The sequence below is a fragment of the Chiroxiphia lanceolata genome, chromosome 7, assembly GCF_009829145.1.
Source record: "Chiroxiphia lanceolata isolate bChiLan1 chromosome 7, bChiLan1.pri, whole genome shotgun sequence".
Lineage (NCBI taxonomy): Eukaryota > Metazoa > Chordata > Aves > Passeriformes > Pipridae > Chiroxiphia > Chiroxiphia lanceolata.
Window position 1 is genome coordinate 38,321,634 of NC_045643.1, and position 23,581 is coordinate 38,345,214.

The following is a 23,581-nucleotide window of genomic DNA, read 5'->3' on the forward strand; positions in this document are numbered from 1 at the left end:
TTTTTATTTTGGGTGTGTTAGTAAGCCAGTATTACCACATTTAATGCTGCTTTACGAAGTCCTGGAGCAGTGGCTTTTTAAAAATTACATATTTTTGAGAGGAAAATGCTGATTTTTTTCCTAAAGAAGCAAAGAACAAATTAGGCAGGGCTCAAATGACTCCTGAGCTGTTCCATGTTTGGTCCCTGCTGGGGGTGCACAGAACAAACATGGTGAGCAGAGATAATGAAGTGGTGCCTCATCCTGAGGAGGGGGGACAGGAGTGGGATGATTCCCTGGACACCCAGCTGGGATTTGCAGGTGTAGATTTTTATTTGGATTCTCCTGTGTCTTCCTGGAGTTTGACCTGGTGGCTCAGAATCCGTGTTTGTTCTCCCAACAAGAGACTGGAAGCAGAACAAAAAGCTCAGGGGTGACTCCTCTTCAGCTCTCCAGTTTAAATGTGGGAGTTAAGTGTGGGATTTGGGACACTGGCATTGTCTGATGGGATCAAATCCTTTCATTTCTGCCCTTGGATCTGTTGTACAGCCATGGTCAAACACAGCAAAACTCACCAGAAGGAAGGCTGGGGTGGAGTTCTGAGGGCTCACTTTGTCAGGAGCACTCCTTGTGTGGAACAAACACTTTGTGGGCTGCTTGAAGATGTTATTTTGTAGAAAACCAGCTGGAATTCTGCTCAGATCTCCCTCCACTTCCCTCTTTCCCTTCCTTTCAGACCTGGCTGAGCCAACCGTGCCCAACACGAGCGACCAGCCCCCGGCAGATCTCCTGAGCCAGATCCAGGCCCTCTCTGCCCAGCTCAGCTCCGAGGATCTCCACAGCTATTCTGGGAGCCAGCTCTTCGAGATGCAGGAAAAACTTGCTGACATGTCCACCTGCATCCTGAAAAACCTGCAGTCCCGCTGGAAATCACCACCCCACGACAGCTCCCAGTAGCTGCTTCCCGGGGCTCAGTAAGGGGGATTTTGTTACAACAGGTTTTTTTCTCCCCCACACCTTGTTTTTCTTACTGGTGAATTACTGCTTAAACTGTGCATTTTGACCAGAAGATATTTTTTAACTCCTACATCAATTTATTGTCATGGGATTGTTGTTTGTTTTTTTTTTTTTTTTCCTTATTCTTTTTGTTGTTGTTGGGTTCCCCCCCCCCCCCAAATTTGTGGGACTGCTTCCTCCCTGGCAGAGGTATTTGTCTTGTGTTGCTATGCATATTTCTTTCAGGTAGTGAAAGAGAACTTGACAAGAGTTGTGCAATAGCAAAGACACTGTGAAACCAAACCAACAGAGTAGTTAAATTATTTTTTCAGACCCGAAGTGTTCTTAGTGCTGCAAACTCTTCCTGTGGGGCCAGAGCTGCATCTCCCAGCTCTGCTCCTCTGCTGCCCCGGGGGGTTCCTTTGAGCTGCTCAGACTCTGCCAGAACAGCACCTGTGAGGTGAGCTGGGCTTAATTCCTTAAGCAGGAACCTGGGATTTGTACTGGATCTATTTTTCCACGTATTTTTGTACGACTCACCCTAAGAAGGGACAGGAGGGGCGTGCACAGACTCTGTGAAGCCTCCCGGGCTTTGCCCCGTGTCCGTGGGTGGCAGCAGTTCTCCTGGTGGGAGAAGACTTTTTCCTTGGGGAAATGAATGGATTTGGCAAGAAGCTTCTTGTATATTGTGTACAGACTGACAGCAGATGTTTGGTTACTAATTTATGATGGGGGTTTTAATTGCATGGAATGCATTGCTGCTTCTCGGAGACCTTCAGCGAGAGTTCCCGGGCTTTCCTCTGGAATTCTGATCTGTATATATTGTACTGTAGCTATCAGAGTGGGTGTTTATTGGAAGGAACTGCTGCAGGTGGTTTTTAGGACTTACACATGGGCAAATAAAAGAGAAAATAGTTCCCAAACTTGTTCATGTGCCCGTGGTTTGGTGGTTGTGGGGTTTTGCCTGTTCAGCTCCCCCTCGGCATTGCTTTGGATTCCCAAGGCTGGGAGGGACCTTGGAAGGTCTCCAGTGCTGCTGGAAGGTGGGAGCAGGTCCTCAAGGATGTGGTGGGATCATCAGCAGGATTCTGAGTATTCTGTTTGTGTGTCTCATGGACAAAAGGAACAGGACAAAGAGGTGGCCTGGAGCTGTAATGGGAAGTTGGCTGTAGGATTTTGTCCTTCCCTGGAAATGTTACGTTGGTTCTAAATCTGCCTCCTTAAGTGTGTTCAGCTCTTACATCCAGTGATCTGTGAGATCAGTTCCTGCTTTCAGCACAAGGGAACACATCCATCCTACTGCAGAAACATCAGCTTTATTCAGTCACTAATTTACAAGAAATAACAGCTTTTGACCCCAGAACAGTTGCACGAAGAACACATTCATGAGACCTCAGCAAGCAGGAGAGGGTTTCTTTTTCCTCTCCCCAAATAAATTGGTTTGAAATACTAAGCTTAGATGCTCCTTATTTGTGAAAGGAAGTGAACAGATTTAAACACATAGCCCAAAAAAAATTCTATAGTTTTTATAGAATGAATAAAGTAATGCTTGGGAGTCTTAGTCTTAATACTGGTATCAAATTTTGAAGATACTGAACTGTAGTGGTAGTGTCATATTATGGTGTGTGATGAAATGTTGGAAATTCCAGGCAACGTTTAAAAAAAGGTGTTTGGTTGTTGTTTTTTTTTTTGGCATTGGAAGAAAGGCAAAGTAGTCTTTTACAGGTGACTTTTCAAAGATGTTCTGAAATAACGTTTCAAGGATATTTTGCTCTGCAGTTACTTTCACTCACGAGGCGCCGTCGCCACGGCCAACGAGGCGCTCTGGGAGGTGTCACCCCCCTTTTCTGCCCCTCTGGGCAGGGGCAGGGGTTGCTTACACGGCCTCCACGTAGTTTGCCGGGAGCATCCCGGTCTTGCCGGTCCTCTGGACTGTCCCATACATCCAACCCTCGTCGATGGCCTGGACGTTCACGATGGTGTCGCCGTCCTTGAAGGAAACCTCGTCGGCATCGGCCGCCGTGTAATCGTACATGGCCCGGTACGTCTTCTGTGGGGCGGGACAGGGGCACGGGGTGAGCCCTGACAGCAGGGAATGGGCACCCACAGGGGCTGGGGACACCCTGACAGCAGGGAATGGGCACCCACAGGGGCTGGGGACACCCTGACAGCAGGGAATGGGCACCCACGGGGGCTGGGGACACCCTGACAGCAGGGAATGGGCACCCACGGGGGCTGGGGACACCCTGACAGCAGGGAATGGGCACCCACAGGGAATGGGGACACCCTGACAGAGCTGGGAATGGGGCACCCAGAGTGACTGGGGACACCCTGACAGCAGGGAATGGGGCACCCACAGGGACTGGGGACACCCTGACAGAGCTGGGAATGGGGCACCCACAGGGACTGGGGACACCCTGACAGAGCTGGGAATGGGGCACCCAGAGTGACTGGGGACACCCTGACAGCAGGGAATGGGGCACCCACAGGGACTGGGGACACCCTGACAGCAGGGAATGGGCACCCACAGGGGCTGGGGACACCCTGACAGCAGAGCTGGGCTGGGAATGAGGCATCCAGAGGGACTGGGAGCAGAGAATGGGGCACCCAGAGGGACTGGGTAAATCCTGACAGCAGGGCTGGGAATCAGGCAGAAAGAAGGACTGGGTAAACTGACAGTCACAGCTGGGCTGGGAATCAGTGTCAGAGCAGGGAAGGGCAAGTCTGACTCACTACTGAGGGCAGAATCTGCTCCTGTTTTAAATCTCCTGGTTCAGCTTCTTCTGTGAGTTCCCCCTGAATGAACTCTGAATTCCTCAGGGTTCATGCTGTAACTCCTGCTGTTAACTTAGTTTTACTGCTCTTATCTTAGTTCTTACTACTGTTAACTTGGGTTTAGTCTGTCTTAGACACACTATACAGTGATTTTTATTTCCTTCTGGCTGGTACCAGGTGCTTCAGGAGATGAAGCAAATAATGCTGTGTTGAGGTGGGAAATAACCCATCCTGTTCCTTCCCAGCTCCTGCCCTGGGTCCTGAGCACCTTGGTTACCTGAGTGCCACCATACCTGTGTGTGCTGGTGACACTGAGCCTGAACAAAATGTTTGCAGGCTGGGTTTGAGCAGGACCAGCCCGGGGTAGCTCCAGGTGTAGCCTTAAGGTGTTGTCTCCAGGCAGGTTTTGGGAGGCAAAGCCATACCCACTGTCATGGATCTACTCCAGACTCAATCTCAGGAATAGGAAGAAGAGCTAATTCAAATTTTAAGGTGCTAATTCAAAGTTTTGAAGTCCAGGTGAGGGTCTGTCCCACTTCAGTGAGTTACACCTTCACTGGGTTTAGTGCTGAGCTTCAGCCCAGGGGAGAGGAACGTTCCTGACTTAATCCTGCCTTAACATAATCTGAAGCACTACAGACCATGGGCCATGACCCCTGCAGGGCTGTGCACTGTGGGGAGGCAGCCAAATCAACTCCTGGTTGTGTCCTAATCCCAGGCTCAGAGTTACTCACCCCAGCAGTGGAGGGGTGGGAGGGGACCGAGGACACCGTGGTTTGCTGGGTGGCCACCGAGGACGAGCGTTGTTGTGGCAGCTCGATGGTTTTCACCTGTTTGTAGCCCACTGAAAGGGAGACAGAGTTTGTGGTGTTACTGTAGGTGATGGAGCTGTTGTGGTTGAAGATCAGGGACAGGGCACTTGGGTGGCTCAAATTACTAGAACAGATTGACACGTTGGTTCTGTCCACAACTCGCCCTTTTGGAGCTGTGGTTTGTCCTGGCTGCAGGAATGGGTGCCCCAGCTGGCGTGGGCAGTTTGCCCTGCCCGGTGCCCCCGTACCTGTGGTGGTGGTGGTGAAGAAGCCCCCGTTGCTGTAGTAGGACAGGCGCTGGTCGGTGCCCTCCGAGGGCTCGGATTTCTCGTCTCCGGCGCCGCTGATGCTCAGGGCGCTGGCGGAGCGGGAATGCTCCCGGCTGCGCCGCTGGGCCTGGACTGGGGGGGACAGCAGGGGCATGGTCACCACCCCCGTGGGGGCTCACAGCCCCAGCCCTGCTGTTTCCCAAAGTTTATGGGGAAAAAACTCCGTGTAAATAATCCCAGTGCATTTTATGGTTCCTCGGTGGTGTTTCCCAGTGATTTTTTAAGTGTTCCGTGGACACCACGCTCAAGTTCTGCTCCTCAATAGTCACAGTAGTTTTATCCTTTCTCCAGTCTCCTTCCTCTTAGTCTTCCAAAGTTTTTATTCTAATTATCCCACCTTTCCCTTCCTTCTCTGGCACAGCTCTGAGCCCTCCCTGAGACTGGTTTCTACCCTTCAGGTATTTTTCCTCTCAATAAGCAGAAAAGTACTTAAACAAAATAAATGTAACTCAGGACAGTATTTTTAGTTATTGCAGAAGGAATCACGTGGGTCATATAAACATGTGGGTCATATAAACAATCCTCCTCCTGCCTGTGTTGGGTCATTTTATGACAGAAAAATTAATAATGTCTTGTTTGAAAATACGCTGGGGAGGAGCAGCCACAGACAGTTTGTCCTGTGTCCCTGTGTCACCCTTGACCTCTCAGCTCTGTTTGGCCCCCAAGACCCCACGTTTGCAGGAGTACAAACCCTATTTTGCCCCAGTAGAAGAGCCCCCCAGGACACACCTGAGATCATGTGCAGGCTCCTGGACTGGATGTTGTCCTCGGCTGGGTCGTAGTCGAAGACAGATCCGGGGTTGGTGCGCCAGACACGGAGACCTGTGGGAGAAACGGGAATGCTGGAGAGCTGGAGCAGCACAGCCCCAGCCTGGACAGCAGGAACAGCAGCTGTGGCCTCCCTGGAAGTGTCCAAGGCCAGGCTGGAGGGGGCTTGGAACAACCTGGGATAGTGGGAGGTGTCCCTGCCCATGGAAGGGGGTGGAACAGGATGGGCTTTAAGGTCCCTTTTATCTCAGACCAGTTTGGAATTTTATGAAAAGCATATTTATTTCATCAATTTGTATTTCTCAATTTTATAGCATAGATTAGGCTTTTTTTACATTTCATCTACATCAGGGCCTTTAATATGCATAGAGATATAATCTAGTGTTATAATATAATATTCTAGTGTTACATTCTAAAGTTGGGGACAGGCAGAGCACAGGTGAGTTACAGCTGCTGCAAGAGAATATTTTTTCAAAAGAGATTGTCAAAGAAAAGACTGTCAAGAAAGGACTTCCATAAAAACATCATCCCCAAGTAATGATGAATTAGAATTGGTGTGGCTGAGCTTAAATTAAACCACTCATCCCAGCTCTGCTTGTGTTGTGGAAATGAAGTAAAGTCCTTATGAAATTAGGTCCTGCTTTTCTGGGAGGTACTGGGGTCTTTGCAGAGCCTTACCTGTGAGGTTCTCCTGGTCCTGGTCCACACGTTTGCGCTCCATCTCCACCACCCTCCTCTGGATGCCCCTGTAATTGATGTCACTGAAGTCCTGCATGTTCTTCTTCACCCTCTCCGTGATGGGGTCGGTGACCACGGGGGTGAAGCTCCCTTTGCTCTTCTCAAAGTCCTCGTGGTACTTCACCTGCAGGTTCAAATGGAAGGGCTGTGCTCTGCAGCTGTGACCCCTGCTTCCCTCAGCTGAAGTTCAGGGACTGTCCCAAACTTTGGCTTTCCCAATCCAAGGGGCCACGAGAGAGCGTAATCCCTTGAATGCTTTAGTGTGAAAGATCTGGGTCAGCAAACCTGTCCTTGAGCTGCCAACCAGGCTTATGTTTAGGTTTAACTCCCTTCCCAAGGTAAGGCCCCTCTGGAGCTGCTCTTACTGTGGAGATGTGTTTCTGGGTCTCCCTCACTCTCCTCATCTCCGGCGTGTCCAGGACGTAGGCGGCTTTTCCTTGGACCTGCTTCCGGAAACTGTCGGAGTAAAGAACCTGCCAGGGGAGAACAAGGACAGAACCATGTCAGGATTTACCTCAGGTTAGCAAAGAAAGGCCTGAAGGAGGCCAGGTCCAGATTTTTATATGGTTTTTTTTTTTTTAGAGAGAACATCAGAAATCTGTTACTGAAGAACCATCATTTTCTGTCTCCTGAAGTGTAAGAGCAGCAAAACCAGAAGAGACTTGAAAGCAACATGTTACTTGAAATTTAACTGTTTAAAAATCCCCCAAACTCCAGTTAATCACAAGGAATATATTAAAGAATTCTATGTGGTTACTTCATCCCTCCAAGCCTCAACTCTGAGTGAGGATTTCAGGGATAAAATGTGATTTTAGTGTATTTTCCCCTTGGCTGAGCAGGACTCACCGAGCTGATGTTCTCCTGGTTCCGTTTGGCTCTTTCCATCTCCGGAGTCAGAGGGGTCGGAGTTCCCTTTGCCATGTGCTCCTTGTACAAAACCTGCAGAGCACAAACACGTGGGCACAGCTCAGAATTCCAGGCAGAATCCCAGCTCTCTGGGAATGGGGTTATTGAAGCAAACCCAGCGCTGCAGGATGGAAAAGATCTCGGGAAACAAAGCGGCTGAAAAGTTATTGGCAAAAGGTGGGAAAAAAAAAATCCGAGGGAAAATAGACAAAAATGAGGAAAACTGGGAAAATGGGGCGGAATTAGAGTGGTTTTGGCTCAGGGTGGTTATTTTGGATACAAAGGCTTGGCTGTTCCCTCAGTACCGAGCTGATCTGTTCCTGGTTGCGCTTGACTCGCTCCATCTCCGGAGTGACCGGGCTGGGGGTGGCCTTCCCTAAACCTTCCCTGTAGGCAACCTACAGAGCACAGAGGAATTATCACTGGGAGAAAACCAAAAACTGGGCTGTTACTGGGTTTAGAGGCAACACCAGCCGTTAGGAAAGGGGAAAAAAAGTCAGGAAAAAGAGGATTAACAAGTTACACAACAAAAAAGTCATTGCAAGAGGTGACTTGCTAAAGGGGAAAAATTAGAGAGTTAAAACCAGGTTATTAAGAAGTTCTCTATCACATCCTCTCGTGTTAAGCACTTTTAAGTGGGATCTTTGGGGAGTGTTTTCCTGGGGGAAGTACCGAGCTAATCTGTTCTTGATTGCGTTTGACTCTCTCCATCTCGGGGGTGACAGGGGTGGGGGTCGCCTGCCCCACGTTCTCTTTGTACAACACCTGTGGGATACACAACATGTACCCAGGGGCTTAAAAATCCCCAGATGGAAAGCGTTTGAACACAAAGGGTTACTTTGTTATCAAACTGCCAAAATGTCAAACATTTAGTGCTGCCAGGAGGGGTGAGAGAGGCAGACTGGAGAGAAAAGCTGGGCTTTGGGGTTAACAGAGCCGGGCTCTATCCAGGGGCAGGGATGCTGAAGGGCCAGAGGCTCAGGGAAGACACCTCTGGCTCTACAGAAAACATTTCTTTAACAGTTACCTGTTTTTTTATGTATATTTTAAGTCATTCCTGACCTTTTTTGGGAGGGAGGTGGGAGTTTTGTTGCCACATTGTCCCAAATTCAGATGTCAGGGGTGGGTGTTTTTCCCTGAAGTCAAATTCCCCTGAAAATCTACTCAAAGTTGAAATACTAAAATATAAACCTGAATGTGCCTGAGCAACCTGGTCTGGTGGAAGGTGGGGGTGGAACAAGATGGGATTTAAGGTCCCTTCCAACCCCAGCATTCCATAATCTCCAGCAAGAGCTCTCTGAGCTCGTCTGGATAGAACCCACAAATACACAAAGTGAGTTGTAGAAAAGCCGAGAAATTGTGGGGTCGGTTTAGAAGGAGCAATTAATCTGCAGAAAGAAACACATCTATTTTTTAACTTTGAGTCAGGAGTTAGGCTGCTGTTTGTTAGGCCAGAGGCAAACAAAGCCCTCCCCGTTAAGTACCGAGCTGATGATCTCCTGGTTGCGTTTGACTCGCTCCATCTCGGGGGTGACGGGGGTCGGAGTCACTTTGCCCATGTTTTCTTTGTACAGGACCTGCGGGGTACAAGGGAGCATCCACAGGTCATTAAAAAAGGAAGAGGAAAAACCCAAAGGAAAACAAAGCAGAACGTTCAGCCCAGCTTTGGAGTTACACCGAGAAAGGGTTAGAGCTGGGGCACGGGAGAAGCTGGAGCTTGGCCATTAATCTGGGATGCAGGGATGGGCCCCTGCGTGGAATCAACTGCTGGAAACACACTTGGGGTGAGAAAGGGTTAAAAAAAAAATGATAAAAAAAATCGACCAGAAAAACAAAATCCACTCAAAAAGGGATTTTTTTTTCCTCAGTGAAATCCTGCTTCAAACAGTGTTAACGAGAAGCCTTTGGTTGTGTCGGCTGTGTGTGGAGTTAATAAGCACAGATTGCTGAGTGTTACAGTGTGTTAAACACTTCATTCCAAGGTTTAGGAAGTGTTTTCCTGGTGGAAGTACCGAGCTAATGATCTCTTGATTGCGTTTGACTCTCTCCATCTCGGGGGTGACGGGGGTGGGGGTGGCTTTCCCTATGTTTTCCTTGTACAACACCTGTGGGAGGAGAGAAAGAGCCACAGAAAGCAACAGTGAATAAACAACCAGCTCTCCTTACATAGTTTTTTTTCCTTGGATTTAGTTTCTCACGGCCCAGGGATTTTTTAAAGCAGGTCCTTTAGTAGAGTTTTGCAGCCTGGCTTTAACTCCTTGTAATAAATAGTGTAAGTAAATCATGTCAGATCATGTAAATCATGTAAATCATCAATGAGCACTAAATACCACATGGAGGGGCTCAGAATGTTACAAAAATTTAAATTAATTGCTTTAAAATAAATGTCAGCACTGCAGAGAAAATGAGGGGAGTTTTAAGTGTTTTTAGGATTAGAACTGGGTATTAAAAATCACTCTTAAAATCAAGATAAACAGGAGCAAAAGTCAAGGTTTAAACCAGAATAAGCTGTGAGTAAGATGTGACCCCTGCTCTGAGCTGGGTCAGTGTTATTTTGGAACAAATCCACTTATTCAAAGTGTTAAAAAGTGGTTTTAGAGGGAGTTAAAGGGCAGTTTTTCTCTGGGAAGTACCGAGCTACAGATCTCCTGGTTGCGTTTGACCCTCTCCATCTCGGGGGTGACAGGGGTGGGGGTCCCTGTCCCCACATTCTCTTTGTACAACACCTGCATGACAGAAAGCATCCAAAAAACATCATCACCACTCAAAAAACCATTAAATCCATCATCTCCTGGGGAAGGGGAGCTTTTAGACCCCCCCCTGCTGCAGGGAGCTGGAAAGGCCCCTCCCTCTGCCAGGAGAAAAGCAGGACACAGGAAGTGGATGTATAAAAAAACCCAACACTAAAAAAGGAAGAAGGGAGGTGGAACAGGGAGTAAAAGGGTTAAGAATATTCAGGATAATGTCAATAATTTGTAAATAATTTATAAATTTAACTCCATCAGTGAAGAAGTGGCGGGTCAGTAACGCTGGAAAACGGGAAGAGAGGATAAGTCGATTACACGGAATAAGAGTTGATTACACAGAATAAGGAGAGGAATTGTCCATTTTTAAAGGAGGTCAGGGAGTGGTGTTTGGGTGCAGTGAAAGGGGGGCTGTTCCTCCCCACGATACCGAGCTGATGAGCTCCTGGGTGCGTTTGACTCGCTCCACCTCGGGAGGCACCGGGATGGGGGTTCCTGTTCCCAGCTCCTCCCGGTACAAAACCTGCAGGATAAAGGGCTGGTCAGGGGGGAAAACAGGAACAGGCACACGGAGGGGTTGGGAAAGCGCCTCCCACACACAGTTTGGGATAAAAACCAGGGATTAAAAACTCCTCAAAACCACACAGTGAATACGGATTCCCTCCGGGAGCTGGAGCGTCATTGCTGCTCCTGAGCCGGACACCAAACGTGCAACAAAACACTGGGAAAGTATCAAATGCAATAGAAAACCAACAAATAAACCAATTTAATTCATTCCCACCCCAGCAGGTCCTGCTGACCCCACCCCAGCACTGCCACACCCAGCCAAGGCCCAAAGGAGTTTAGTTCTTGTGCATAAAGGAAGGAAAATCAGGGAAAAACCCACCACACAGAGCAAAACGTAAGGATTGTTGAGACCAAGAGAAGGAAAACAGGGAGGGGTTTTAAGAGTTTAAAAAAAAAAAAAAAAAAGGTAATCACAATCAAAAAGGTGAAATTCAATTATTAAAATGATATCATTAAAAAAAGGGAACAAGAACAATGTAAGTAATAATTACAAAGGAAAAAAAAAAAATCTCAAAGGACCAGGATATTATTTCTCGAGTGAGTTGATTACAGGGAAACAAGAATATTGATTGGTGTGTTAAAAAGTCTTTTAAAATAGATTAAAAGGGATTTTTGTTTTGCTTTTCAAATTCCAAGATACCGAGCTCAAGTTTTCCTGGTTGCGTTTGACCCTCTGGATCTCGGGGGTCACAGGGGTGGGGGTTCCCGTGCCCAGCTCCTCCTTGTACAACACCTGGGGGGTAACAGGGTTAGAGTGACAAAAAAAGAGAATAAAACCAACAGCAGGAACACTCCCACCAGGAGAGAGGGGCTCTGACACACCCTGGAGAAACACGGATTTAAAAAGCCCTGGAAATAAAAAACTAGTTTCAAACTCTGTTACACTGATAAGACTGAAGCTGAAGGGGGATTGATTGACATGGATCTTGGGAAGGAATTCCTGGCTGGGAGGGTGGGAGGCCCTGGCACAGGTTGCCCAGAGAAGCTGTGGCTGCCCCTGGATCCCTGGGAGTGTCCAAGGCCAGGTTGGACGGGGCTTGGAGCAAACTGAGCTAGGGCTGGAATTAGATGGACTTTAATTTCCCTTCCAACCCAAACCAGTCTGGGATTCAATGATTCAGTGAATTCTATCACACAGTTAAACCTTAGAGTACTTAGAAGACTAAAGTCTTCTATTATTTATGTATTGACAATAAATTGGCAATAAATACATTATTGTCCTTTCAGCAGCTGTGAGGGAAATGTTTTCCTGACCATAAGTGAGCCATTGGAGGAGCAGGGCCTGAGGCACCTTCCTGAAACCTTTCCTGTACACACACCCCAACTAAGATTTTATATATATATTTTATATATATATTTTATATTTATATCTATTATTACTACTCCTCTCCTGTTTTCAGTGGCACTTCCTCACCTTTCCAAACATCCCAACCCCACTGATTTTTTTTGCCCTCTAACGGTGCTACCAACACCCCCAGGGCAGTTCCCACCCCCTGGGACTTGGGCCACTGTCTCCCTGCAACAACATCCAACATTTCCCAAAGGAAAAGGCATCACATCCAACACAGAAGGAATAAAGGCAGCAATTCCACTTGATTTGCCCACACCAGCAGAGCACATGGGAGGGAGCAGAGTCAGGTCACAGCCACGGATTTGGGGAAGGAAATAAATAGTTTAGTTTTTATATGTGGTAAAAACCGGGGGAAAAAAAAAAACAATAACCAAGGGCTGAAGTGATTAATAAAAGGAAAAGCAGAAAATAAAAAATATGGCAAGAGAAAGACGGGAACAGGGAATCTAAAAATCATTAGTGAGGTGGATCCAATCAAAACAAATTATGGAGGAAAAAAAATCTCAAAACACAAGGAATGGGATGTTGTTGTTGTTGTGTGAATTGATTACAGGGAAATACAGCAGGAGAATTTGGGTGTTAAGAGTATTTTGAAAGAGATTAAAAGGTTTGGGGTTTTTTTTTTTGCTTTTCAAGTTGAAAAATACCGAGCTCAAGTTCTCCTGGTTGCGTTTGACCCTCTGGATCTCGGGGGTCACAGGGGTGGGGGTTCCTGTGCCCAGCTCCTCCTTGTACAACACCTGGGGGGCAACAGGCAGTTCAGAGACAGGTCAGGACAAACCCCCCCCCCTGCATTTGGTGGAGGTAATTCTTGGGATTTTATGCCCATTAAATATACCAGAAAGCAGGAAAAATTAGGAAGGATCAACCAGTTAATAACTGTGATCAGTTAAACCCAGAGGAAGGGACAGCTGGGAATGTGCATCCAACTGCTTGGAGCAGAATAATAAAAGGATTAAAGGGAAGGAATTAAGCAAATTATATTAAAAAAGTGGTTTTAAAACTGCAAAATACCTTAAACTGCAAGAAAAAAAATTAATGGACACCAAGCACTGAGTGTTATGATTATAGGAAAAATATTTCAAAAAATAAGTACATCAAATATAACAGAGTAATTAAAAATGTAATAGCAGGAAGGGGATGGGTTCATAAGTTAATTAGAATTAAAAAAAAAAAGCAAAAGATACCGAGCTAAAGTTCTCCTGGTTGCGTTTGACCCTCTCCATCTCAGGGGTGACAGGAACGGGGGTGCCAACCCCCAGCCCCTCCTTGTACAACACCTGGGGCAGCAGGGAAAGTAAAATCAAAGGAGAAAGGGGAGAAAAAAGGAGAAGGGGAAAAAAAAAAGGAGAAAGGGGGAAAAAAAAGGAGAAGGGAAAAAAAAAGGAGAAAGGGAAAAATAAAAAAAGAAGAAGAAAAAAAAGGAGAAAGGGGGGAAAAAAACAAGAAAGGAAAAGAAGTTAAAAAAGGAAAAGAATGAAAAGAGAGAAAGAAGAGCAATAATTTAATACAGGGAAACATCAAAGTATGAAAAATGGTGTTTTTCCAGCCTTGTTCAAAGTCCAGCAAAGAACCCTCAATGAAAACAGGGGGCTGAGGTTCCACTGAGCTTTTTTTTCCACTGGGCACAGAAATGTGGGAGTTCTAAACTACCTGGAAACCCTCCTGCAAAGGATTCCCCTTCTCAAATAACAGACCTGGCACGAGCAGCTTTGGCTCCAAGGATTCCAAACTGAGGCAGCTGCAGGACCTCAGGGATGGGAAGTGCAGCAGAACATTTACCAACAGGGGCTTCTCTGAAATGGCCTCAAGGCAGGACTTATTTCATGTCTGAACTGAGCCAAAATGAGCCATAAACTGCTCCAATTAAAGCAGGAATACTGAACAAAACAATGACACAGTGGCCATTTGACTGGGAAGTGTCAGGAGGAGAAATTATCCAGATCAATATTCCTCCCTATAGCAATTTTTCCATCTATATGCAATTTTCATCATGTTTTCATATGCAGTGACCTGGGAATGCCACTTGGATTCCTTACAAAGACCTGGGAGTATAAGAGAACAGCCAACACAGCAGAAATTCCAACTCAAACCATTCCATGATTCCCTGACCCAGGAAGGGTTAAGGGTTCATTTTCCATTGCAGAGGTGAGGCTGGAGATGTTGGAAGGGTGGGATCTGTTACTGAGGACAGTGACACCACTCACACCACTAACAATTCCTTGGGAATTACAGCAAGGTAGCACTCAACTGCTGGAATGACTGAGGTTAAAATCTCCCGGCTGGAACAACTGAGTGACAGGTTAAATGAGGGGAAAAACGAAAATATCAGGATCCTGACAGGGTTTCGGTGATTCCATAAGGGAAGGGCTGCTCCAAGGTCACCCAGGAATGGGAAGGACGGTGTCAGTGGAGGAGCTGAAGGGCTCTGACTGGCATTTGGAAGGGCAGGGGGTGGGTTTGGCCCAGTACCGAGCTGATGTTCTCCTGGTTACGCCGCACTCGCTCCATCTCCGGCGTCACCGGGGTCGCGGTGCCCGTCCCTAAACCCTCCTTGTACAACACCTGCGAGGGACGAGACAGTGCCCACAAAAAACCCCTCAACACAGGCAAAACCACCACGGCTGACCCTTCCCTGGGTTATGCTCAGCGTTAGATCACCTCTTAATTCTCTTCACACTGGATCCAGAGGCAAATATTAAGGAAGAGGCTGATGGGGGATTATTCTGTAAATAGGTGATGGGAGGGAGGAGAAGATAAAGGGTCGAGATAAATAAGGGAGAAAGACCACGTTAAATTCAGTTTTGGTTCGCATGGAAAGGTGTGAATCCCCCAAAAGCACAAACAGGTGGAGTATCAATGAGTTAAGACACTGCCAGGGCAAAGCCAGGACTAAACCCCTGAGGGAGGAGGAGTGTTAGGGGGTTGCAGAGCAGGATTATAACAACAGCCCTTGTTACAAGTCCTGGGGCCGGTACCGAGCTAATGTGCTCCTGCGTGCGTTTGACTCGCGCTATCTCGGGGGTCACGGGCGTGGGGGTGCCCGTGCCCAGCTCCTCCTTGTACAACACCTGCAGGACACAAGGGCACAGAGTCATGGCATCACTGAGGCTGGAAGACACTTCCAAGGTCATGGATTCCCCCTGTGATCATTCCCCCCCTTGTCCCCCAGCCCAGAGCACTGAGTGCCACGGCCAGGCCTTCCTGGGACACCTCCAGGGTGGGGACTCCAAACCTCCCTGGGCAGCCCCTGCCAGTGCCTGACCACCCTTTCCAGGAGGAAATTCCTCCTGATGTCCAACCTGAGCCTCCCCTGGCACAGCCTGAGGCCGTTCCCTCTCCTCTTGTCCCTTGTTCCCTGGGAGCAGAGCCCAACAACCCTCCGGCTCCCCCTCCTGTTGCAGAGATCACAACTTCCGCAAGAGCTGCACTGGGACAGAGAATTCCCTGGGATCACATGGAAATACTGCCCAGTTTCTGTCCCTCACTGTCTGTACAAGCCCAGCCACCAGCTCAGCAAAGTGCTTTGACTTCAGTGTGTTCAAGCACCTCAAACACTTCAAGGACAAATATCTTCCTGACCTGAGGTTTTGCTTTTCACCTTAGTTCAGGAACTGTAACAATATTATTTTTCAGGCACTCAGCATTTCTGGAGTCTCTTTGATGGTGTTAATCTTTTATAACCATGTTTAATCCATAAATACTTAATTGTGGGCTTCATTCATTTTGATTTCTGTGCCTGTTTGTTTGCAACAGCACTGCTCTACTGTGGGTTAGATCTCTAGTAAGGAAAACAACTCTAGTTGTGAGAGGAAAACTCTCTACTAAGGATAAAAACTGTTATTCCTCATGTTATTAAGTTTGATTTCACCTGTAATTGGTTTGATTTCAAAAAGATTGTATTTTTTTTGTGGAGGGAGTTGTATAGGAGAAACCTGGGTTGGTTTAAACCCCAACTACATAGAAATACGTGACAAATGCATTCAGGGCTCTTCCTGCAAGTAGTAAAATACTTGCAACAAAATAAGGTAAGTAAAAAAAAAAAAACCAGCAACTTTCAGTGCTTGATACAATTGAAACAATGAAAAAAAAAAAAACAAAAACAAAAATAAAGCAATCTCAGCAAAAAAAATACTATGTAAAAGGTTGGGAAAAAAATTGAGAAAAGAACTCAGTTGTGCAAAAATGAGATGGGAAGGACATTGTTGTGGCTGTTAAAATCTACACTTAGATAAGGGAACAGCCAGGTTTTGTTTTCCCTTATTTTGTGACTATAAAGAAGCTTCAACTGGGTTTTTTCCACAAAGTTCTCCCTGCCTGATCCATTTTTTTTCAGACTAATTACAACACAACCTGGGTAATTTTTGCTCCTACTTCTGCGTTTAGAAAAGGTCACAGAATTAATGCAGGAAGTGACCAACTGTGATCGAACTCAGGGATTTAAACTCCCTGCTGCTCAACACAGGGATTTGGGAGATTCTTCCCAACCCTAAAACCAACAGCCAAGGAGCAAAGGCTGGAGCTGGAGCCGTGGGTGGTGTGGAGGGGGCACAGGCAGGGCCATACCGAGCTGATGTGCTTCTGGGTCTCCTTGACGCGCTTCACCTCCGGCAGGTCGGGAATGGGGGTTCCCTTCCCAATGCTCTCCTTGTACTTGATCTGCAGAGGCACAGACAGCAAAAAGGGGTTACACTGAAGCACTAAATGGATTCATCATGGATACAGAAAGAAAACTTTTCTTTCCTGAGCTCGTGGAGAGTGAGAATTTAAAGGATCTCGTGGGCTTCAACTGGTAAAGGGTTCCCATCGCCTTGCCAAGAAATCTGGGACAAGGCAACTTCAGCTGCTGAGTCCCTAGGAATGACACTGGAAGGGTTTTATAAAACCAGCTGGAAGCACATTCCATTTGGTCTTTCTACCAGTGAAAGGAGAATTTGGGCTGTGCAAGAATCTCTCGTGTTCAGCCAAGGTGAGAGTCCTCACCCAACAAACACCTCAGTGCTCTCTGCGTCTCTGCCTGGGCACAGCAACTGAAAATGCACCTCACAACAACATAGTGAACACATTCTGCATCAACAAATTGGCTGAAATGTTAGTATTTTAGACCAAAATGACACCAGCATTCCAGAAAAGCAGAGAAGAGATTTATGAGCTTGGAAAGAGAAGGACTATGTATAATTATTCCAATTTTAGAGTGCTGCAGCTTTTGATATCATGTAAAAGCTTGACAAGAGAAGCTTTCCTGAGGCTGGGGGCACTTGTTGGCCCTGACAGCTCCACAGACAAGCACAAGACATGGACAGAAAATGGGATCCAGAGGGTCCTGAGCAGTGGCACCAGGAGCAGCTGGACACAAGTGACCACTGGGGGACCCCCAGGTCAAAACTGGGTCACCCTCATGGGGGACCTGGATCTGGGACAGAGGGTGACAAAGCTGGGAGGGTTGGCTGATCCACCCAAGGGTTGTGCTGCATCCAGAGGGACAGGGATAGAGAAAGGGGCTGAGAGGCACCTCAGGAGGTTCCACAGGGGGGAATTCAAGGTCCTGTAACAGGGAGGAACAGCCTCAGGCTGGGAATAACTGGCTGGGAAGCAGCTTTGCAGAGAAGGACACTGAGAAGCCTCATGGCAAAGGCCATCCCTCTTCAGTTTGGAGATGATGTTCAGGGAGAACTTCTCAATGTGTAGAAATGCCCAGTGAGAAGGAATAAAGGGGAGGGAGCTGCTCTTTTTAGGAGCTGTCAGTGACAGGACAAAAAAATAAAACAAACTAAACAGAAAAACCCCAACCCTCCCCCCCTAGAAAGAAAAAAAAAAAAACAAACAAAAACCCCCCAAAAAAACAAAAAAAAATCCCAACCAAACAAAAAAAAACAAACAAGCAAAAAACCCTAAAAAAACCCCAAAACACAACCCCAAAAAATCCTAAACAAACAAAACAAATAAACCAAACAAAACCAAACCAAAAAAACACCAGAAAATTCAGTCTGATCACACTAAAACACTTTTTAACTGTGAGATGGTTGGACAGACACTGGAACAAAGTTGCCTGGAGAGGCTGTGGAATCTTCATCCTGTGGGATACTCAAACCCCAGCTCATCCAAGCAACCTCCAGACCCTGCTGGAGCAACAGATGCTCTCAACAGGTCCCTTCCAACCTAAATGATTCTTTGATTCTGTCCAAACAACCTTTGGGGTGAGATTAAAATGCTGGCAAGACCTCTCGTGGTTTAGAAATGGGTTGTGAGTAAGAAACTGAGTGTTAATCATTAGAAAGATGACTGTTAAAGTAAAAAGGAGAGGCAAAAACTTGAAGAAAGTCACCCTTAGCTGGGTGGGGTTATTGCCAAACCACTGTTAGCAACATGAGAAGGAAAAAAAAAAATAGAAAAAGAAATATTATTTCCAGAGGAATTAGCAGTGGTAGAGGATTAAAAATCAATTCTTTTGTACCGAGCTGATATTATCCTGGGTTTGTTTAACTCTCTGCATCTCTGGTGTCTTTTCAATAGTGGTTCCAGTTCCAACATCTTCTTTATACAAAATCTTAATATTTAGAATGAAGACAACAAGGTTAAGCATCCAAAACACAACATTCTTGCTCCTAAGAGAGTGAACTGGGGCACAAAGGATCAGCTCCAGTCACTGTCTGTTGCCTCAGTGAAGTCTGAGCACCATTTGGGGGAAAAAAAAGGGGCTGATCATTTATATTTGATGCATTTTAAGTAGAATATCATTGATATAATAAATCAAATATATTTCAATAGAACATCTGAGAAACCTGGGCTGGTGAAGGTGCCCCTGCAGGGGTTGGGGCAAGATAGGCTTGAAGGTCCCTTCCAACACAAAGCATTCCATAATTCTATGATCCAAATATTTGTGGGTTAATTTTAGGGTTGAAGATTGTAATTTTCTCTGATTTGTTTTACACATATGTTTTCCCCTTTGTTGTGTGCTTTAATAATGGTGCTGGAGGCAAAGTTCTACAGCAGACTTGAGGAACTTCACAGCAACATGGAATGGGAAACAGGTCAGGCAGACAGTGCACGAGGGGCCACAGGACAAAAATGCATTTACAGGGTAACAGGACAAAAGAAAAGGAATACTAATTAATTACTAATGAATACTAATTAATTACAGGAGTGACTCTTTAACTATATCACAGCTACGTATGTGAAAAAGTGCAATCAGGGCACTCCACAAAAAAACAGGTGCTAAAAACACTTCATAAAACCCAACTAAATCTGCTGGACCTGGAAGAGGAGAGCCAAATCCAGTTATTTTATCCAGCATTAAACTGGATTTTTGGGGACAACTGAGGACACAAAGTGACCCTACCGAGCTGAAGTTCTTCTGGTTCTCTTTCACCCGCAGCATCTCTGGGGTGTCTTGGACAACTGTGACTTTTCCTTTGCTGTTCTGAAGGTCTGACTGGTACTGGAGCTGTTGGAAAAGTTCAAGTAAAATGTCAAATGTTGACTCTATCCCATAAACCTTTACTTGCAGAGTTTTCTTTGAAGCTGAGAAAAAAAAAAACAACAAACTTTGTATTTCTGTACTTACTATGCTGAAGTTCTTTTGGTTCTCCCGGACTCGCTGCATTTCTGGGGTGTCTGCCACAGGCACATAGTGTGACATGCTCTTCTCTGCCTCTTCCTTGTATTTTTTCTAACAGAAAATCCCAAATACATTAAAACAGAAACCACAGAAGCAGTGGTATGCTGGCATTATTTATTGCTGCACAATGCCCATCGTTATGAAGATGTGAGTACTCCTCTGCCTGCTGTAAACTGAGATTATGCCTCTGTGTAATTAATTTAAATATTAGGTTATTAAGGAGTGGAAAATTAAGCTAAATCCACACAGAAAAGAATTAGCTTTGGTATTGCAGAGTATTACACAGCATTAAAATCAATTAATTTGATTATTGAAATGGAATTTCACAGTAAGATGCCACATCACAGCTCTAGAGAGATTTGCTTCCTGGTGTAACCTGAAAGGTGTCAGAGGTGGTTATTTAGGTGCCCAAATTAGTATTTGGTGGCCAATGAACAGTGATTAGGTCGCTTCACTCGAGATACCTGGCTGGAAAGGTTCTTGACCTGGTGGGCATGAATAATCTCTGGAGTATCAACAACACTGGTGTAGTTGGCTTTCTCCATTTCTGCCAATTGTTTGTATTTGATCTGTCGGGCAAAGCTCAGGTTTAGGTGCCTCAATCATCTCTGCACAACAACTTGCACTGGGTTTAAGCACAAAGACCTGAGGTTTCCTTTAAGAAGAGCCCAGGTGACAGCTCAGGGTCCCCCCACACACCTGGCTGGCGATGTCCGTGGCGTTCTTGGCCCGCACGAAATCCGGGGTCTCCAGAGCCAGCTCTGTCAGGCCTTTTCCTCGGATTTCTAACTCCAAGGCTTTTTTGTACTCTTTCTGCGGGGGAAGACAGGGAATAGATCATGGCAATGGGAAGGAAATACCTTCAGCAACTTCAGTTTGACGAGCACAGCTCAGAACAGGAATACTACCAATATCAACTCACAGTTCAATCCAGTCACTTCAGGGTGCGTTTCATGACTTAGACCTTGGCTTAGTCCCTTGACTGATTAGGCAATGGACTAATGACCTAAATGAGTCCCTGGACTGATCTGACTATTGATCCCAGCACCTGTTTCCCACCTGAATTCCTGGCAGTGACTGCAGAGCCACAAAAGATCTCCCGTTTTGATCCTTCATCACCCATCCATGTTCTTTTTATCACTCAGGAGTTTCTAGGGAATGACAAAGTTCATTCCTCCCTCAGTGGAAGGGTAGATTTAGATGGGATATTGGGAAGGAATTGTTGGCTGGGAGGGTGGGGAGGCCCTGGCCCAGGTTGCCCAGAGAAGCTGTGGCTGTCCCTGGATCCCTGGAAGTGTCCAAGGCCAGGTTGGATGGGGCTTGGAGCTGATCTAGTGAAAGTTATTCCTTTCCATGGCAGCTAGAGGATGTTCCATCCACTCAGGAATTTTCCAAAGAGCTCTGACATACCTCATTGAGGATTTGAGTTGCATTCTTGGCTCTCAACATCTCTGGAGTCTCCTCCAGGGCTGTCAGTCCTTTCCCCTTGACACCTTCTTCCAGATCCTTCTTGTACTCTTTCTGCAGGAGAAGAGGGAAAAAACCTGCAAATCCAGGCTAAAGGGAGCTCTGCACTCTACCACTTAATAATAAATAAATAAATAATGATAAAAAATAATAAATAATAATAATAATTAAAAGAATTAAAGTAAAAAGAATCAAAAAACTCCAAAATAAAAAAAACAGATGTGGAAAACAAGAAGGAGGGAATAAAGCACAGAGTTGCTGGTACCTCACTGGCTATTTTGGTTGCATATTTGACGTGTAACAGGGATGGTGTGACCTCCAGGCCAGTCAGGTTCCTGCCCTTCATGGACTCCTCAAAGTCCTTCTTGTATTCTTTCTAATGAGAGCAAGAAGGGGAAAAAAAAAAAAAAGCAAAATAGCAAATGTTTATCACAGCGTTTTTAATGATGTGAAAAACTACTGGGAGGATGGAGCAGGGATTGGTTCATGACGCTATTTGAGGGCACCTAAAACAATAAATCCTATTTTCACTGAAGGTTATGAAACAGCTCATTGCTTTTCAATGGAAATATTACCAGATCCTGCCTTTATTTTTTTATTTTTCTACTTATTTGTCCGTGCAGAGAAAATACTTAAAGGAATCACTCCAACACAATGACTTACATGGCCCCATAAAGGTGTTTTTCAGCATGTCCAAGCCTCCATCTGTGCCAGAACAAGATTATACTTCAAATAAACCCAACAAAACTGCTCAGGGAAATGGAATGACAGGTCTGGGACAGCAGAGACACACAGGGAATAAAGGGCTTCCTCAAAAATGGAGTTTCGAGGTGAAAAAATAACCAAGGCACTTTCTGTGGGCTGTGATAACCAACACACACTGTATTTGTTCTGTAAAGTTCAGGGGAGATGTATTTCATGCTACATTTCTTACTCAAAGACTTGTTTAAGCTTCATTTACTGAGAGCTTCTTGCTAAAAAAATAACAGATAAGCCCCACTTTACTGTGACACAGGAAAGCTTCAGGAATTTTCATGGTGCCATTTCATAACCAGTGTGAAGAAATCTGATCTAACTGTAATTTTTCAGTCTCTCAGCAAGCACAGGACACAAGTATAACTGCCTATCAAGTCTCTATTAAAGTTTAACTATAAAAAATAAATTGTAGGATTTTTTTTGACCATCAGTACTGATTTTGACTGTACCTCGCTCTGCATGAGCTGGGACTCCTTTGCTGTGAGGTATGTTGGAGTCTCAAAGTCCAACATGGGTTTTCCTTTTTCCTTCTCATACTTTTCCCTGTATTTCACCTGAGAAGAAAAGACAAAAAGTCACCCTCCTAAATAATCCAAGACTCAATTCATTGACTAATATCTGCTCACTGACAACAGTTCTGTGGTAAAAAATTAATGTTTAATACTGTTTACCTTCCTGAAAACTCTTATTATTGACCATCAAATGTCAAATTTGGTGCCCAGGAAGGAAAATGTGCACAAAGATGAAGATATTCTTCCTATAAATTACATTATCAAGCCTTTAACAAGTGTTGAATGAGATGTTACTGAGTCAGAGCCTGATTCCAAAAAGTAGTGACTTAAAATTTAATTTTAACCATTTTCTTACAGTCCTTTGTTATGTGGCCTTTTTGCTCTTCCATGTCTTGAAAATTCCTGGAAGTATCCAAGGCCAGGTTGGAGCAACCTGGGCTAGTGGAAGGTGTCCCTGCCCATGGCAGGGGGTGGGACTGGATGGGCTTTGGGGTTCCTTCCAACTCAAAAAAATCCTGGAATTCCATTCCATGCCATAACCATGGTCCTTTGTGTCCTACCAGCAATTTTCCTCTTGCTCTACAGCCAATAAATACTTGGAATGGAGAGGATCAGAGACCAAATCAGAGTATGAATTTCTCTGGAATGATTCACCATTTTATTCCAGAGGGGAAAAACATCAGGCACATTTAATAGTTGTTTGGGTTAAAATAATTTTGGATGCAGAAAAGGAATGGCAGAGGTCTCCTTGCACTTGAATAATTAAAGCAGTTGAAAATACAGCTGTGAACAACAACCCTGATTCCTCCAGTTTCCACTTTTTCTGTGATTCCCAGGTCATTTTTCTATAGGAAAATCCCCCTGAAAAATGCATTATTCACTGTAAAAAATCCATGCACTGCAGGGGTGAGGAACTGAGACTGACTGTGGAATGAAGGTATTTTATCTGTATATTTTATGTGTTCTACTTGCAAATGTGCAGATATTTCTCATGAGGCAGCATTGGTAAAGCAGAGAGGGATTGTTACAGACTGGAGAGAATTTCCTGGGAGGATTTCAGGGATGGATATTTTTGGGGATGAGGACAAACACACGACCAACTTACGTGGCTCTGGAGTTCTGATGCCTCCCTGAGATGAACCTGCTCAAGATTATCTGGCACCACATGGTAGTGACCCTTACTCTTCTCATATTGCTTCTTGTACTGGTACTGAAGGGAAGGTGTCAAAAATCATCTCAATAAAAAAAAAATCCCTCAGAAAA

The 23,581-nt window shown here is 45.6% G+C and overlaps 2 protein-coding genes across 3 annotated transcripts in view; one reads left to right on the forward strand and one right to left on the reverse strand.

Moving 5' to 3' along the window:
• RIF1 (replication timing regulatory factor 1) overlaps positions 1-2,428 on the forward strand; it is a 31,581-nt gene extending 29,153 nt beyond the window's left edge. For both annotated transcript variants that reach the window (XM_032693043.1, XM_032693044.1), the window contains one exon: positions 716-2,428. In XM_032693043.1, coding sequence (XP_032548934.1) covers positions 716-936 — 221 coding nt within the window. In that variant the 3' untranslated portion in view covers positions 937-2,428. The remainder of the gene's footprint in view (positions 1-715) is intronic.
• Positions 2,273-23,581, reverse strand: part of NEB (nebulin) — a 100,992-nt gene continuing 79,683 nt past the window's right edge. Inside the window, exons 118-143 of the mRNA XM_032694029.1 lie at positions 23,424-23,528; positions 22,256-22,360; positions 21,316-21,426; positions 20,994-21,104; positions 20,283-20,396; positions 20,048-20,152; positions 19,530-19,634; positions 19,305-19,409; positions 18,420-18,512; positions 16,532-16,624; positions 14,944-15,036; positions 14,438-14,530; positions 13,132-13,245; positions 12,613-12,729; positions 11,255-11,347; positions 9,937-10,029; positions 9,316-9,408; positions 7,976-8,068; positions 7,609-7,701; positions 7,244-7,336; positions 6,763-6,870; positions 6,338-6,521; positions 5,621-5,713; positions 4,811-4,963; positions 4,485-4,594; positions 2,273-3,025 (exon numbers count right to left, since the gene is read on the reverse strand). Coding sequence (XP_032549920.1) covers positions 2,852-3,025; positions 4,485-4,594; positions 4,811-4,963; positions 5,621-5,713; positions 6,338-6,521; positions 6,763-6,870; positions 7,244-7,336; positions 7,609-7,701; positions 7,976-8,068; positions 9,316-9,408; positions 9,937-10,029; positions 11,255-11,347; positions 12,613-12,729; positions 13,132-13,245; positions 14,438-14,530; positions 14,944-15,036; positions 16,532-16,624; positions 18,420-18,512; positions 19,305-19,409; positions 19,530-19,634; positions 20,048-20,152; positions 20,283-20,396; positions 20,994-21,104; positions 21,316-21,426; positions 22,256-22,360; positions 23,424-23,528 — 2,844 coding nt within the window. The 3' untranslated portion in view covers positions 2,273-2,851. The remainder of the gene's footprint in view (positions 3,026-4,484; positions 4,595-4,810; positions 4,964-5,620; positions 5,714-6,337; positions 6,522-6,762; positions 6,871-7,243; positions 7,337-7,608; positions 7,702-7,975; positions 8,069-9,315; positions 9,409-9,936; positions 10,030-11,254; positions 11,348-12,612; positions 12,730-13,131; positions 13,246-14,437; positions 14,531-14,943; positions 15,037-16,531; positions 16,625-18,419; positions 18,513-19,304; positions 19,410-19,529; positions 19,635-20,047; positions 20,153-20,282; positions 20,397-20,993; positions 21,105-21,315; positions 21,427-22,255; positions 22,361-23,423; positions 23,529-23,581) is intronic.